General features: G+C 33.3%; 1 protein-coding gene across 1 annotated transcript in view; it reads left to right on the top strand.

Annotated features, from left to right (window-relative positions):
- The first annotated feature begins 3776 nt into the window (after window positions 1-3776).
- LOC140437231 (probable peptidoglycan muropeptide transporter SLC46) overlaps window positions 3777-16751 on the top strand; it is a 46113-nt gene continuing 33138 nt past the window's right edge. The window contains exons 1-3 of the mRNA XM_072526614.1: window positions 3777-3962; window positions 9685-9945; window positions 13627-13801. Coding sequence (XP_072382715.1) covers window positions 3893-3962; window positions 9685-9945; window positions 13627-13801 — 506 coding nt within the window. The 5' untranslated portion in view covers window positions 3777-3892. The remainder of the gene's footprint in view (window positions 3963-9684; window positions 9946-13626; window positions 13802-16751) is intronic.

Here is a 16751-nt window from a genome sequence, read left to right as displayed (position 1 = left end):
ACTAGTAAAAGTATAGGTGACTACCTAATAGTCGCAGAAAAATCAATAAGAAAGAATAAACGTAATACCATAATAGTTTCCTTTGCTATAACATCAAGACAGTATCAAGAGAGTTTCAAAAAGAAACGTGCCTTAAAGTTAAACCTGGCCACACCCATATGGAGGCCGACACAATTCATGCGGCCATAGAGGCAGCTAAGAAGAAGACAACATCTGAAATTGAAGTTTCACATGATTGGAGTAATTTCATAAAAAGTGTATGGAAGACTCCTACCCTTCAAGTTGTAGAGATGGAACAAAAAGATTTTTTAAATTTTAGTAGGAAGTTGTACCGTGGATGCAAATAAAGTGGTTAAAATACAACCAAGAAGATGAGTTCCAATGCTTTTACAAAAAAAGTTTTGCAGATGATGAAGCTTTTAAAAAAATTGATTTAAGGAGGGGTTCTACTAGAAATCGAAAAAACGAAATGTAAATTGAGCAATCAGAACAGATTAATTCAGAACCTTTGCCTCTAGCCAAAATTAAAGTAAAAAATTTGTTGGATTTACTACCTTACATTAGTGAATACAACAGGCCATTTTATCAAAAATCAAATTACGTCGATGCTGACACTATTTCAGTTCCAGACACCAACGACGAAGATAGGGTTTAATTTAATTTCTTTCGTATTTTGTATGTTAAAAAATAAAGAATTTTCTTCTAAATCATGTTATTTTACTGCTCTGTTGCAGGACCAATGTTCCTATTCGGCAAAATCTGCACAGGGCCAATGTCCATGTTTTTCTAGGTATAAAGAAAAATAATAAAATAGTATTCAGTGCAATGGAGCTTGGCATTATGTTAATACATATTTAAAAAACACCACAATATTTTATAAACTGATTAGATATTTAAATAAACAACATACTCCAAACCTGTTAACCCAATTTTCTACAAACAGTAAAAATAGACATTGGCCCTTTTTCTATTAAGGTACAGATATATAGTATGTAAAAATACATTTCACGAATAACCAAAAGTAACAATATATTTTCTGTAATATACGAGAACTATCAACTAAATGATCGGACAAACGAAAATTTGTTGAAAACGTTCATCTTCACAACTTTGCTTATTAAACCAAAGAACGAGATCAACAATATATTAAACTCTATCATTAATAACAAAGTATTGAAATGGTTTAGTCTCTATAAATTTTGAATTGCAGTCTTGGCGGCAACTTAAACGAAAATGTTGCATAACATCGTGACAATTAAATGTTCAAGAAATTACTATTTTAATATGGGGTTACATCGTCACGCGCCTTTACAAACGCAGCAATTATGTCTGGTATTGTTCGTACTAAGGATTTACACAAGTCAGGCTCAAAACTATCCCATAATTCACCTAATTTACTCATCAAATCGGCGACGATTCTCTGGGGATCATTACGCAATTTCTGTTTCATCTTATATCACAATGTCTCAATAAAATTAAGGTCTGAACTGTGCGAAGGCCATGAGAACACTAATGTTATTTTCTCCAAATTTATTTTATTTATTTTTTAATTGTTTAAGCTGGAAGGCATGCAGTACCGTCCAGCTGGAATATAAAATTCTATTCCGGGTAGAGATCGTGAGCACTTGGTACAATATGTTTATTTTTATTCATTTTTCAAAATTTTCTGATAATTTAATGGCTGCGTTAATTGTGCCTTCCACCACCTTATATCTTTCTACACTAGGTGATGATATGCACCCCCAAATCACAATTCCTTTGGAAAACTTCAAACAGTTCATATGAGGTAATCTTTATGGAATTTTTGCAGCACTTTTAGGTAAATTCTTTGATATGTATTGAAATTACCCCGTATATGTTAAAACACCGAAGAATATTTTCCATACATTTCTGTTTCCTATCGTACAAGTTAAAACATTAAAAAGTATTTTCAATCCATTTGCGTCGCCGAGGTCTATAATAAACACATTTTAGAGTTTGTTTATATATCACAGATGCATATTTCTTCGGTATTCTTTGATCGAGAGCCACTTTAGGATACTGCGCGGTAAATAAATATTCTTGTTTATACGTTTGGTTTTTACCGAGTTGGGCGAATGAATTTTAAAGAGAATTACATCACTCTTCGTAAAGCCGCTGTCTTATAGAATATAGAATATAGATAGAAAAAAAAACTAGAAACAAATTACCAAAAAAAAAACGACTATGTATTAGAGATCAATACTACTTAGTAATAGATTTAGGATAAGATTGTATAAGAAACAATGACTAATGAAAAATGAGTAAAAATTGTAAGATTGGCGAATGGATTTAGTGTCCGCAGTCATATAAACCCAAACAAACAACAACAACAGATCTTTGTTTTGCTTTGTTTTTTTTAGAAAAAGGTTAACCTCTATGCATAGTTTCACTTAAAAGATATTTTTTCATTTGTAATAATTTATTTCTCTACAAATTATCGCCCAGTAACGATTGTAAGTTCTTGTAGCATCTCCAACTTCAAGAGTTTGTAAACAAATAGAACATAGTAAGTTTGTTTTTGATATTTTGTATTTTATTGTTATTATTTATATTTGTAACTGTTTGTGGTGAGACAGTAATAAATATTTAATTTTTTCCCTTAACCAATTTGTTTATTTAAAAAAAAATTCTAACCCCTTTTTGTGTTTTTAGGAAGAAAGAACCTTTTCTTTCATCCAGCAGGAAGATTCTTCAAAGCGGCGTTCATTTTAAATAGCTTTGAGAACCTTCTTGTGTTTTGCTTATCCAGGAGACTCATGTAAGCACACCTTTTGTTTCATTTTGGTAGTTAGTTCCATTTCAGTCCCCTTGTCGTTCACTTATCCACAACCCAGTTCTCCAAATAAACCCTGAGTGGCCGTTTCGATTTATTTTACTTGCCCTATCTCTGTAATTTCTGTCCCCAATTTTCAACCCCCCATAATAATACCCTATGTGGTAGGCAAAATAATCGTTAGATGCTTTATTTTTACTTCTGTTAACCCGTTTTCGAAAGTCTCCCACGCAAACATTAAATTTCGATTCGTCACGGAATATGACTCTGGATCAGTCATCAATGGTCCATGAAATCTTCGATCTTGCCCAATTGAAGCGGTTGCTTCAATTGCTGAAGTTTTCATGGACCGTTGATGACTGATTCAGAGTGATATTTATGAATCGAAATGTTATGTTTGCGTGGGAGAATTTCGAAAACGGGTTAACAGAAGTCAAAATGAAGCATTCCATTAAGATTGCCTCAAAAGAACTATGAAGTTTCCCAAAGGAATTATGATTTGCGGCTGCATGTAGGAAGATATGAGATGGTAGAAGGCACAATTAACGCAGCAAAGTATCGTAAAGATCATCGTTTTCGATAAATTTTCGTTTGTCTGAACATTGAGTTGCTCGGGCTCGTATAGATAAAATAATAGTACCATTTCACAAACATTTTAATGAATTGTAAAATGTAATATAAAACATATTATTTGATTAAGAAACTGTTTATTTAGTCTAACGTTAATAATCAGAAATTATTCCTATATGAGAATCATGAGAAAAATTAGTGACAATCAAAAAATATGAACATAAAGTTTATATACTTGTAGTTTATAAACATAAAAATTAACAAAAATAATGGGAGTATCAACAAATACATGTTTACAAAATAGATTATTTACTTTAAAAATATCATTTCTTTATGGTCTTTAAACACTACCTACACCTTATATAAATGGTTATAATCTAATCACTTAAGCCAACACATTTCAAAATAGACAATAGAGATCTCTACGTTCAACTTTTTCTTAGTAGGTTATCAGATAGGGGTAGAACATTTCTATTAAATGAAATAATTAGTAGCTCAGTTCTTAGATTTTTTTGTGTAGAATATAATATGGCTTGGTATAAAAAAGTTACTATAGAAGTTCCAGTGGTATTGTGTTTTTTCAGCATGCTGCTAGTATGTGAGTATTGTAAAGAATGTATTAAACTATATATATAGTAAAATTAAAAATAAATTAACTATTTCTAAAATAATGAAGTATATTGTATAGTTTATGAACTTTATCGTAACTGCTACTGACTATCAACTATCTTCTTCTCTATGCTCCAAGAAGGTGGGTATCATAACAATTTACACTTTAGATCTAAGTACAGTAAAGAGATCAGCAGAAGTGCAGTTAAACCTAGCTCTCAAATTCTTTATCCACTAGATGCCTTTTCTTCCACGACTACTTCTATCCTGTATTCTGAAGGATTCCCTGTATCTTCCATGATATGACATGTCTTCCATGACATTCATGACATGTCCCAGATATTGCAATTTTCAAATTTTAATAGTATTTAAATTCTTTTCCTCTGTTCCCATTCTTCCTAACACCTCGACATTCGTGGCTCTATCCACCCAACTTCTTTGTAATATTCTTCTGTATGTCTATAATTTAAAGGTTTCTAATACGTTTAAAACATTTTTCTTTATTGTCTAAGCCTTCAACTCATAAAATTAAATGGAGAATACGTAGCGTCTCTTAAGACTTATCTTTAAAAGGAATTGTAGTGTCCCTGCTACAAAATTCTTTTTTTTTTAGTTTGTGCATTTCTTGTCTGTTCTATTCTTGCTTTGAGTGCTTCTCTGTACTCATATTTTTATTAGTTATTGTTCCCACATATGTATATTTTTGAATTTTTCATGTTTGTTCCCCATGAATGGCTCTCTTGGTGCTGTTGGGCTTTTGTAATCACTATAAATTGTGAATTTTTATGTTTTGGGGACAACACACTTTCTTCACTGATTTCTACCACCCTGTCAACCATTTTTTGCAAGTCCTTAAGACATTTTGCTATTAGAATTGTGTCGTCTGCGAACCGTATACTATTGATTGGTATCACACTATCTTCATTGATTTTTACCATCCTGTCAACCATTTTTTGCAAGTCCTCAAGACATGTTGCTATTAAAATTATACTATTGATTGGTCGACCATTTACTTTTACCATAGTTAGTTCTAGTGATTCCTGGATTATTTCTTGTGAGTATACATTGCACAGAGTAGGTGACAGGATACATTCCAGCCTCACATCTTTCTCAATCTGTATTGCTTCTAAAAAAAAATGTTTTCCTTTACCACAGCTATCTGAATTTAATAGAGAGCGCTAAGAAATCTTGCTGATGTCAATCACGTATACATTTTTCTTTTCAGGTAATTTGGTAAGGTTTCGTAAGAAACTTCTTTTATATGTGATCTCACGTTACGGGAATTGTTTCTACGAAGACGGCATTAGGTAGAATTTGTAGCTAAAGGTCATTTGTATTGTAAATGTTTAAATTCAGTTTTTTAGGAATATTTACAATGCCTCATATTTGTTGCCAAAACCTAAAATCGAAAGTTTTGAAGATTAGGCTCTAATAATGGAAATTCCATAGTGATGGGTCAATGGAATTCATAAGTTTTATTAATCTCATGACATTTCACGCGGGTAACCGTCATTCAAAATCGCCGGTCGCTTCAAGCAATGTTTCTGAGAGAACGGTTCATTTTACAGAAAAATGATAATGAACATTTTTGTTTACAATTATCTCAGCTACAGTTTTTATTTGAAACATTTTTTCTACAGCGTACATCTTAATAAATCGATGATTCCCGTTTTCCCCCGAGGCGGTTGTTTTAGGGGAAAGCCCGAGGGCCGGAGTGGCAAACTTTTTTGCTTGTTTTTTTGTGTCCCAAAATTGACATTCTCAGCAAAATTCAGCTTGTTCGTATGATGTTAAAAGGTTTAGTGGCATTTTTTTTCTGAAGACTGGAGTATTTTATCAAGTATTAGAGTGACCACAAAATGAGCCAAAAATGACCAGAATGAACGTTAGAATTTCTTATGGAGAATTACATGGGAAATGACCTGTTTTGTGCTCCTAACCCTGCTGCCCTTTTACTTAAATAATAGTAAATAACCATACACTGTGTCCGTAAAGTATGGAACAAATTCTTTTTTAGCTAAACAGAGCTAATATACAGGGTGAATTACTTTCGAGTAATGACTTCACCGTCATTTTTTTTAAATGGAACACCCCCATTTTGTCTCAATTTTCGGATTACTCTAGCTGAGCTGATTCCAAAAATGTATCACATGTTGATTCAAATTGGTACAGGGTGGACAAAAATACAATAGTTTTGTGTGTGTTCATAAAGTAACGCGTTAGTTAAATTAACAATATTATCAAAAATACTTCTTGTCTAGCGGACAGAATATGATGAAATACATGACTTTATAAATGTTCGAATTGCAGCCCTTGCTGTATTTGACAGTAACCCAAACGTTGTACAAATTCTTGTTGAACCTTGTTTATTGTGTCTTGAGAAATATTGTTTATTGCTGTCCGAATTCTCTGTTGTAATTCTTGAATATTTGCTGGTTTCGTTTGATATACAACATTCTTCAGATGGCCCCACATAAAATAATCCAAAGGATTGAAATCTGGTGACCTCGCTGGCCATTTAATAGTTCCACGTCTACCAATCCACCTGTTCGGAAAAATTTCATCTAGGTACCTTCTAACATCTACAGCATAATGTGGAGGTGCACCATCCTGTTGAAACCATAAACTTTCATCAAAACCTCCAGGATTACGTCTGCTGGGAAACAAATTACGTAAAGTAGGTACGAGATACCCCCTTTAAAACTCAAGGTACGTTGCCCCGTTTAAATTACCTTCGAAAAAGTATGGTCCGATGAATCGATTTCTTACAATTGCAGCCCATACATTTACCTTTTGCGAGTATTGTGTATGATGCTCACGCATCCAGTGGGGGTTTTCTTTTGCTCAGTATCTACAATTCTGACGGTTAACCTCGCCATTTAACGTGAAAGTGGCCTCATCACAAAAAATAATGTTTTGTACCAAGAGAGGGTCTCGGTGGCCGTTATCCATCATTGCTTCGAAAAATTGTATTCTTCTATGGGGATCATCTTCGTTTAATTCCTGCACAAGTTTGATTTTATAAGGATGCCATTTCAGAAGCTTTAATGGCGTGTCTTACATATCTAAAGTGCGCATCTTCTTCAAAACTAAGTAAAACATCTAATGCTGTATCAGCATTTGCAGAGGGACAACCTGATTTCCGTGCATTTTCAACCGTACCAGTTTCTCGAAATTTCTTTTCAATCTTACTGACTGTTGAACGCGTTATAGGTCTTTCTGGATATTTATCATTAAACAAATTGCACACTTCCATCTGAGTTCGTGATCTGTTTCCATACCCAATCATCATAAGTATTTCAATTTTTGCTTTACACTTAACTCCATTTCTACTTCAAATTAAATCTAAGCAATAATTAAAACATTCACAAATACAGAAAATATTGTAGTACTAAACTGTCACTAAACATCAATAAATTATTAAACAAAAAATAATGACATTTAACAAAAACATAGCCTACTATGTTTCTTTTAAATTGATAAGAAATAATTTCTTTCATATTCTGTCCGCTAGACAATAACTATTTTTGATATTGGTAATTTAACTAACTCGTTACTTTATGAGCACACACAAAACTATTGTATTTTTGTCCACCCTGTACCAATTTGAATCAAGATGTGATACATTTTTGGAATCAGCTCAACTAGAGTAATTCGAAAATTGAGACAAAATGGGGATGTTCCATTTAAAAAAAATGACGGTGACGTCATTACTCGAAAGTAATTCACCCTGTATATTAGAATATTATTTTAACATACGGTAAATTAAAATCAAAAATCGACTGGTTTCAGGATTATTTCTTAAAATGCTCTGTTTAGCTAAAAAAGAATTTGTTCCATACTTTACGGACACAGTGTATATATACAAGCTTTATATCTTTTAAATCGTTTTTTTGTATTATGTTAACATATAACGAACATTTTATTTAATTCTAGCGTAACTTGTCAATAAAGTTTTAGAGTTAATAAGCAGATAAGCTTCGTATGCTATTCACATCACTTAACAGATGACGTAAGAAGTAAAACTGACACTATAAAAATAATTTGTTAAAAATAAACCCAAATTTATTTTATTTAGTTTTTTTCTACTTCAGGATTGGCTCACTAGAAAAATTGAAGGATGCTTATTGATGTACAGTGTCGGCAAAAAAAATCTTTACACAGTGAATAAAACACATAAATCAGGATATATTTATTTTAATTTTACAACTTAATTTTAGTTTGTCATATCACCCTTGTAGTCGATGACAAGCTTAATTCGTTTGGACATGGATTGAGCAAAGTTCAAGAAATATTTTTCTTCCATGGTCACCCAGAATCTCTTCAACTCCTTTTTCAGCTGATTTATGTTACTTGATCGACACTTTTGAACCTTATTTTTCATCATATTCCAAGGGTTCTCGATGGGATTAAGATCAAGCGAGCTACCTGGCCATTCCAATACGTTGATATTGTGATCATTCAAGAACTTTGACACTGTCTTGACCTTGTGAGCAGGAGCACCATCGTGCATAAAGAAGTCACATTCGTAAATTTCCCACAAGTTCAATAAATGTTGTTCTAGAACTGTCACATAGTTACTTGGCCTCATTGTAACATTCTTTGGCAAGAAATACAACCCTGCCCTTCCTTTATTTTCACTAAACGCACCCCTTATTAATACACTTTCAGGATGTTTAACGGTTTTAACTGTGAACTTTGGATCGCACCTTCACGCGGTGTTTAGACGACGAACAAATTTGGAGCTTCCCATTACTAACCTGAACGTACTTTGGTCACTAAACATGACTTTTTTCCATTGCTCAGGTGTCCAATGCTGATACCTTTTACAAGTATCTAATCTTTTTTCTTTATTGCTTTTGTTAGCAAGGGCTTCTTTGCAGCACTTCGAACTTCTGAAGGAGATCAGCATGTTTATTTTTGAGTTCTGTGGTAGTTATGGAAGAATTCAACATTACTTCACGCCTGATGATGGTGTTAGTCCTGAATGATGTTTTTTAGGAGGTCCAGAACCAGGTTTTCTTTCCGGAAGAGTCCCTGAGGTCAACGACGCAGCCGACCGTTTCAATTGATAGATTGCCTCTCTTGAAACACCATTCTCACGTGATACGGTAATTACAGAGTCCACTTTCTTAAGTAACGTTAAAGCACGAACTTTTTCCTGTTGCGTGAGTTTCCTTCGACCCATATTTTCACTTCAATTTAGAATTTAACGATCCCAAACTGTACTCAGTAAATAAAAAGAAGTTTAACACTGACTACTCGCACAAATCCAACTGTGTACAGTACAAACACGCAGAATAAACTAAAGAAACTAAGCGGTCTATGTTACCCCCTCATCCCTCAAATGCTAAACAAGCGCATACAGAATGCATGCAATTTTTCTTTGAATTTAGTGATTTATTTGGCAATGTAAAGATTTTTTTTACATTTGACATATAACGTTACCTTCAGTGACGACTGTATATATTTTTCTATAAGTACATATTTTCAGTTCACAAGTTCACATTTTCACATCGCAATCTATTCACAAAATAAGCAGTTTTTTATTAAGGGAACTGAATTATGTTAAGAGGACTGGATTTCTGTTACAAAAATTATATTTTGAAATTGACGATCAAAAGATAAAAAAAATATTTTTGATTAAAAGATCATTTCATATTTGATTTTTAAAAATTATTACAAATCTTCTAATCTAAATCATATTTCAGCTTCCATTACAACAAACTTCATCTACTATAGAACTTGTTACACAATTTTGGGTTACAACGAAACAGACTGCAGGAATTTAGGAAAGGTAACTGAAAAAGGAGAAACCAGTGAGTTGGAATTTAAAGTTCAAAGAGCAGCCAATATTATTGTAATGGTTACAGAACTACCTCCAGCACTTATTCCTGTATTTATAAATATGCTGGCTGGTGCATGGTCCGATATTAACGGAAGAAAACCAGTATTATTAATGGTTATGGGAGGTAAATATAAATTGGCTTTAGTCTTGTTATCACCCCTTTATGACTTTTCGAGCATTAGGTTAAAAGTTTATATAAACTGTTAACTATGGTTTTTGATTTCATTTTGTTATATCTTTGTTCGTAAAAGAAAATGCTGCTTATTGATAGTTACATAAATTCTGAAACGTCAATGAAATTGCTTTCGTAATATGTCTTTTAAATAATGTATTAGGTATCGATAATTGCGTTGACAAATTATTCTTAATTGCTATTAATTTTCTTTAAAAGTTTATACAGATCATTAGGATCCGAATAATTATGCATTTACATACTTGTATATTATTTGGAAAAGTATTTAGTGCTTACTTACATATGTTATTTTTCATTATTGTTAATATTTTTAACATATTCTAAGAAGTTGATTATGATCGAGAAGGAGTCGATATGGGATGAAGAAAAACAGCAATGATAAGAAAATATCAGAGTAAAATTGACAAAAAACTAGTAGAAAATGGCAATTGAGGAGGTATGAAACCGAAACGGCGAGGAAAAGAAATACGACTATGGAAAACGGAAAAATAAGCAAAAAAGAAAGGCAACAATCCAAGGAAATAATACAAATTGGGACATTTAATGTAAGAAGTACTTATGAGCAGGGATCTCAACAAGCCTCTGTGCTACACTTTATCGAATGCTTTTGCTATGTTTGGAAAATAGCTAAGCATATTTTAGTCTCTTCTAGAGATTTCTCTATAATATTTGTTATGGAATGTATTTGGTTGTTGTTGAGCGTTTATTACGGAATCCAAATGGATGGCAGGAAATAATTTCTCCTTGGTGAAGTATAGGTTGTATTGTAGTAATATCTTCTCAAATAATTTGAAGATAATTGGGAGCAACGATATTAATCTGTAAGATTCTAATTAATTTACTGATTTCTCTGGTTTGGGAATCATAATTAGTTCAGCTGTTTTTTACATTATTAATATATATGCTATAATTTAAATGCTGGTTTGTAGATTTATAAGGTTTGTGAGTTTCATGATAGGTAATTGTTATAGTATCTCTCCTGGTTTCAAGTCAAATCCCGTAGCCTTTTTGGGTTTGATGATATTTTTGATTACTTTAGTTAAGTACTACTTTTTTAAGTACTGAAGTACTCGTATTTAATTATTCAGTACTCTCATCATCATCGTTTTCAGCTTGATCATTATTTTCCATTTCGTGATTTTGGAATACGTTTTCTAAGTATGAAGCGAACAGATTTGTTTTTTGTTTTCCGTTACGTCCCCATGTTTCTATTCTGTTTTCTAATATGTTGTGTTGGTCTATTTATTATTTTTTTGGACATTTTCACAACGAGTAGTCAATGGTTTGGACATCTGTCAGATCGTTTAGGTATTATTTTGTTAACTCGTTTTTAATTATATCTATTTTTTTTACTGTTGGGCGAGGTCGTTTAATATATTCTTATTTTCTACAGTTCTCTTCTTTGCCAAGTTTTCCTGGCTTTTATTTTTCATTGTACTAGTTCTCGACTTTATTTGTGATAATTTTGACTTTTAGTTTTTCTTATAATTTGTTTGGTATTGTTCCATGCAGATTGTTGTATATTTATAGTTAGTTTCACTGCTTCTTCGCGAGTTGTTCATTAGTTTTGATTGTTAGAGATAGTGCAAACACTCCTGACCATGGAGCTGCGCGAAGGCGAGGTCAAAATTCACGTAAAGGCAGAAAGGTTCTATTGTAAACCAAATTTCGTCTACTGCGCCGTGGTCAGGAGTGTTTGCACGATCTCTACGTTTAGGTCAATTCTGTCACTTAACTCCTATCTAAAATTGTTCCAGTAAGTTTTGTTATTAGTAAAACTAAGGTTATTTTTAAGGTTTAAGGTCTGTTATTTTCTCTTAGTATAATATGCCTACCGATTATTAGTAGTATTAGAACCGTTCTTCTATTTTCATAAAATTTGTTGCAACTTTTTTTGAAACGAAAAAGTCATTCAATCAGGGTGTTTTAAGTTTATCAGTTGGCCGATATGTAGGTTTTCCAGTTGAGTTCCATTCCAGTTCCATTTAGCATTTATATTGTCTATTGCTGCATGTAATTATTTACCGTTTGCATTGGTTAACCTTAAACTTCATACATTGTTTTTTAGTATTAAAATCTGCCATATGCGGTCTGCTAGATATGAACGGTATTTGGAGCGTTTTTTTGTAATTTTAAAAATATGCGTCAGACATATTTTCTTGTCAGTCTTTATACAGTTTTCGGTACTATTTTTTTACTATTTTTGGACTTCGTTTCACCATCACTAGGTCTAATTATCAATAAATGACGCCATCACATTTTCTGGAATTGGCATGAGAGAATTAGGAATATTTTCTCTCGTGCTGTCACCCACAATGTAGTTTCTAAATAATTATAAACTGTTTGCCCTTTATCTAGTGGTAGTTTTATGTAAATATATTATTTAATGTATATAACATTTATCGACGTGCTGGATAGCCTACATTTTTGATGAAATGCCCCTGAAGATGCTCTGAGAGCGAAAGGAGCAAGATTTAATAAAAAAACTGTGCTTGATATCTGCCTTTTATTTGATTAAATTTATAGATGTGTTGATAACTGATAATGAACACATGAGAGAATAAAAAACTAATTTTGATGTAATTTCCGTAGAAATTTAGGAATGAGTTAAAGATTTGTGAGTTCGTCAATGTTGAGAAAATTATTATCAAAAGACAAAATTACAAAATTACAACGAACATAGAAACATAGAAAAATAGAGAAAAAGCAGTCACACACAATTTAAGTGAGAAAGAGAGACTTTCTTATAACTAGAACTGTACCATTTTTTGTGTAAACCTCATTAAAAGTGGATGTATTTCAAATGTATATTAAGACAGTTTAGAAAAACTCTGAGTGTTGTCTTCCTAACCTGTCTTAACCTAAGTAACGCGAGAGTAAGTCTGTGAATAATCCTTCAGGGCAAAGTATTCGGAAAGCGAGGAATTGGCAGAAGAAGAATATCATGGTTAAAAAATACTGAGGAAATGGTTCTACACAACAACTAGTCTATTTAAAGCATCAGTTAATAAAATAATTATAGCCAGAATGATCGCCATATTCGAAAAGAGTAGGCACTAAAAGAAGAACAAGAAGCTAGTTTGAAATGGACTCACACGAGCAACCTTAATACTTAATACTTAATAGTCTAAAACACGTTTAAATATAGGTACTGTCATCAGTTATTACAAAGTTAAAGGGAAAAATCCCAGTGGTTGGTTGAATACCATAATATGGTATACAGCCAACCACTGGGGTTTTACATTTTAACACTTTTGCTACTTTTGTAACGTATATAGTTATTTGTGGTCGATATTCATTAATAATTACTGTATTTATTACCATTTTTATTTAATTTTACCAAAAATATTTGTTTACGTATAGACCTAACCAAACTTAACACTGGTAATGTCAAACCATAATTTTTACGTCATTCAGCATGAGCTCTAGGCTACTGCCGAGCCGTGTATTTATATGATTCCACGGCTTATAATAATTAAGATTTTTTTCGACACATCTATATATTTCTACATATAGTAGTTTATGTTTTTATTGTTGCGGTTTTTTTAAATTGGCCTTTATTTGTAATAATTTAGAGATTTTTATTTATTATAATTACATTTTTTGTTATAGGACAAATGTTAAGTTTTATGGTATTTGGAATTTTGACATTTTTCCGAAATTTAACCCAGTGGGCATTTTTATCTGCTTCGATTCCTTCAATGTTTACTGGGGGATTTACAACGTATTTTACAATAACTTTGGCGTACCTTAATGATATATCCACGCCAGAAACGAGAGGAATACGGTAATTAACAAAATTTGTTTATATGTTTAATTTAATTTAGATATTTTAAATAGATTATACATGTTGAATTTTTTTTGCCCAATTAAATTATCTTGATTTCCATTTATATCGACGGTAACTGCGAAAACCAGATAAGTGCCAGAATGCATAAATTGGTTGCTCCCGATATTCTCAAATAAACTATATTATTAAATACCTAAAGCAACTTATGTCACCGCTACTGTACAGAATATACAGCGCAGATGTTCCAAGAACACCAGAAACACTACTCAGCCTTTATGCAGACGACACAGTAATTGTGGCCAAACACAGAAACTTAGAAGTAGCGGTCAACAATCTACAGACAGCATTGGATAATATTGAAGAATGGTGTGTATCCAATCAAAAATAGCAATCAATTCATAGATTGATTGCTGTTGATTGTTTGATTGATTGATTGATTGATTATCTATCAATCAATAGAGAAGACACAAACAATCATATTCTAAAAGAAAAGAAAGGAACTGCAAAGCCAGATAAAGCAAACAGCATAAAGACGAAAATAAGACTGATAAACAGCATCATACTTCCAATAATCACAAGGCTTCGGCCACAAAAAAAAAATTAAAAAATACTAACAAAAATGCGATAGCCACCCAAAAAATTAACATAACCCCAAAATCTGGCACGAAGGGCCCATATCCTCGGGCACTGAGTTGCCGAACTTGGTGCAGTTTGGAGCGAAGACTCGAGGCCCGAAAAAGCAATTTCAGTTCGATGATACATCACTAGAGAAATCAGAAAAAGGGCGCCTTACGCTAGCCTTAATTGATCGGGTTAGGATATCGTGTTGGAATTCTTGTACCCAAGACTTCCAATCGCAGACTTCCAAAGCGCATCAAAGTGCTATAGAGGGGGAAGGGATTGCCTGGAGCATTGGAGCGCGTTTATAGTGGTTCCTGATGTAGTTTATAGTCATCATTCAATCTTCGCTTATCCACTGCTGGACATAAATCTCCCTCATAATTTTCCATCTATTTCGATCTTGTGCCTCTTGCATCCAATTCCTATGACAACGTTTTAGATCGTCAGTCCAACGTGTTGGTGGACGACCTCTGCTTTGGTAGGCATCATCTCTTGGTCTCCATTCCAGTATCCGCTTTGTCCATCTATTATCTGTCATTCGAGCCACGTGACCTGCCCAGTTCCATTTCAGTGTTGCTACTCTCTCTACTGCATCAGCCACTCCTGTTCTTTGTCGTAGCTGGCGATTTGGGATCTTGTCTCGTAGTGAAACGCCCAACATAGCACGCTCCATCGCCCTTTGACACATACGGATCTTTTGAACTGTTCTCCTTGTCATGGTCAACGTTTCGGCACCGTAAGTTAACACTGGCAAAACACACTGATTAAACGTTTTTCTTTTAAGGCATATTGGTATATCAGACGATTTGAAAATATGGTTCAGCTTGCCGAAGGCTGCCCAAGTCAGTCTTATACGACGGAGAAGCTCAACGGTTTGGTTATCTTTTCCTATGCGAATCTCATGACCTAGGTATTTATAGGCCATTACCTGGTCTATGGATCTTGTTCCTACGCATATATCTTCGCTGACTACAAGATTTGTCATCATCTGGGTTTTAGATATATTTATTTTCAATCCCCCTTCTAGCGAGGAAAGGTAGAGCTGATTTAAAAGTTCTTTGGCCTCATCTATCCTATCAGCTATTAGTACAATATCATCTGCAAACCTTAGATGGCTAATCTTTTCTCCGTTTATGTTTATGCCCTTGTCGGTCAGTTTTGCCCTTTTACATATATATTCCAAAAGCGTAGTGAACAGTTTCGGCGATATGGTGTCCCCCTGGCGTACTCCACGTTGTATCGGGAATTTCTGGGTTTGACGATCACCCACTCTAACACTGGCTGTTGCGTTTTGGTATATATGTTTAATTATATTTATATACCGATAGTCAATTCGGCATTCTGTCAAGGCTTCCAACATTTTTTGTTGATTTACGGTGTCGAATGCCTTTTCATAGTCGACAAATATTAAAGCTAGTGGTTTATTATATTCAGTGCATTTTTCTATAAGATTTTTTATTACCAGTAGGTGATCGTTTGTTCCATAGCCTTTTCTAAAACCCGCCTGTTCTATGGGCTGATAAAATTCCAATTTATTTTCTAGTCGTTTCGTAATTATTTTTGTAAATAGTTTATAAATATGTGAAAGTAGACTTATGGGCCTGTAATTCCTGAGGTCGGTAGCATCCCCTTTTTTATGAAGTATGATAATTTCTGCGTTATACCACTGGGTTGGTGTTATTGCTTCCTGCAAACATCTAGTGAATAGTTTGGCAAGGACCTGCCATAATCTTTTTCCAGCCACCTTCAAGGCATCTGCCACTATTTCATCGCCTCCGGGGGACTTATTGTTTTTCATTTCTTGCACTGACCTTCGAACTTCATTGGGTGTTACGTCCGGTAAAATTTCAGATCCCTGATTGATTATCTTTGGTAATGATCCACTCCGGTTACATTGCTGTTCTTTGTATAGTTGTCTATAAAAACTCTCTATCGTATTCATAATTTGAATTCTATCCTCAATGATTTGCCCCTGTTCATTTCTTAATTTGTGGACGTTTTTTCTTCCAATGGACATGCTCTGTCTGAGTACTTTCAAGCTTTTGTTTTCTTCTATTACTCTAGTTATTTCCATCGTATTGTATCGTCTCAGATCTTTTCTAACTTCCTTTTTAATTGTCTTATTAAAAATTCTTAGTTCATTTTGGTTATGATCCTGATTTTCCCTAAGTTTTCTTCTTTCCTCTAGAAGATGTTTTGTGTTGTGGCTTAATTTTTTGTTATTATTTTCAGGACGAGGACAGTATTTCTTTTCAGCTTCTTTCAATATTTGAGTAATATTATTGTTCATTTCATTGATGCTGATATTCTCTAAGTCGTGTGTATC

The sequence above is a fragment of the Diabrotica undecimpunctata genome, chromosome 3 (genome assembly GCF_040954645.1).
Source record: "Diabrotica undecimpunctata isolate CICGRU chromosome 3, icDiaUnde3, whole genome shotgun sequence".
Lineage (NCBI taxonomy): Eukaryota > Metazoa > Arthropoda > Insecta > Coleoptera > Chrysomelidae > Diabrotica > Diabrotica undecimpunctata.
This window is presented reverse-complemented; position numbering and strand designations above follow the sequence as displayed.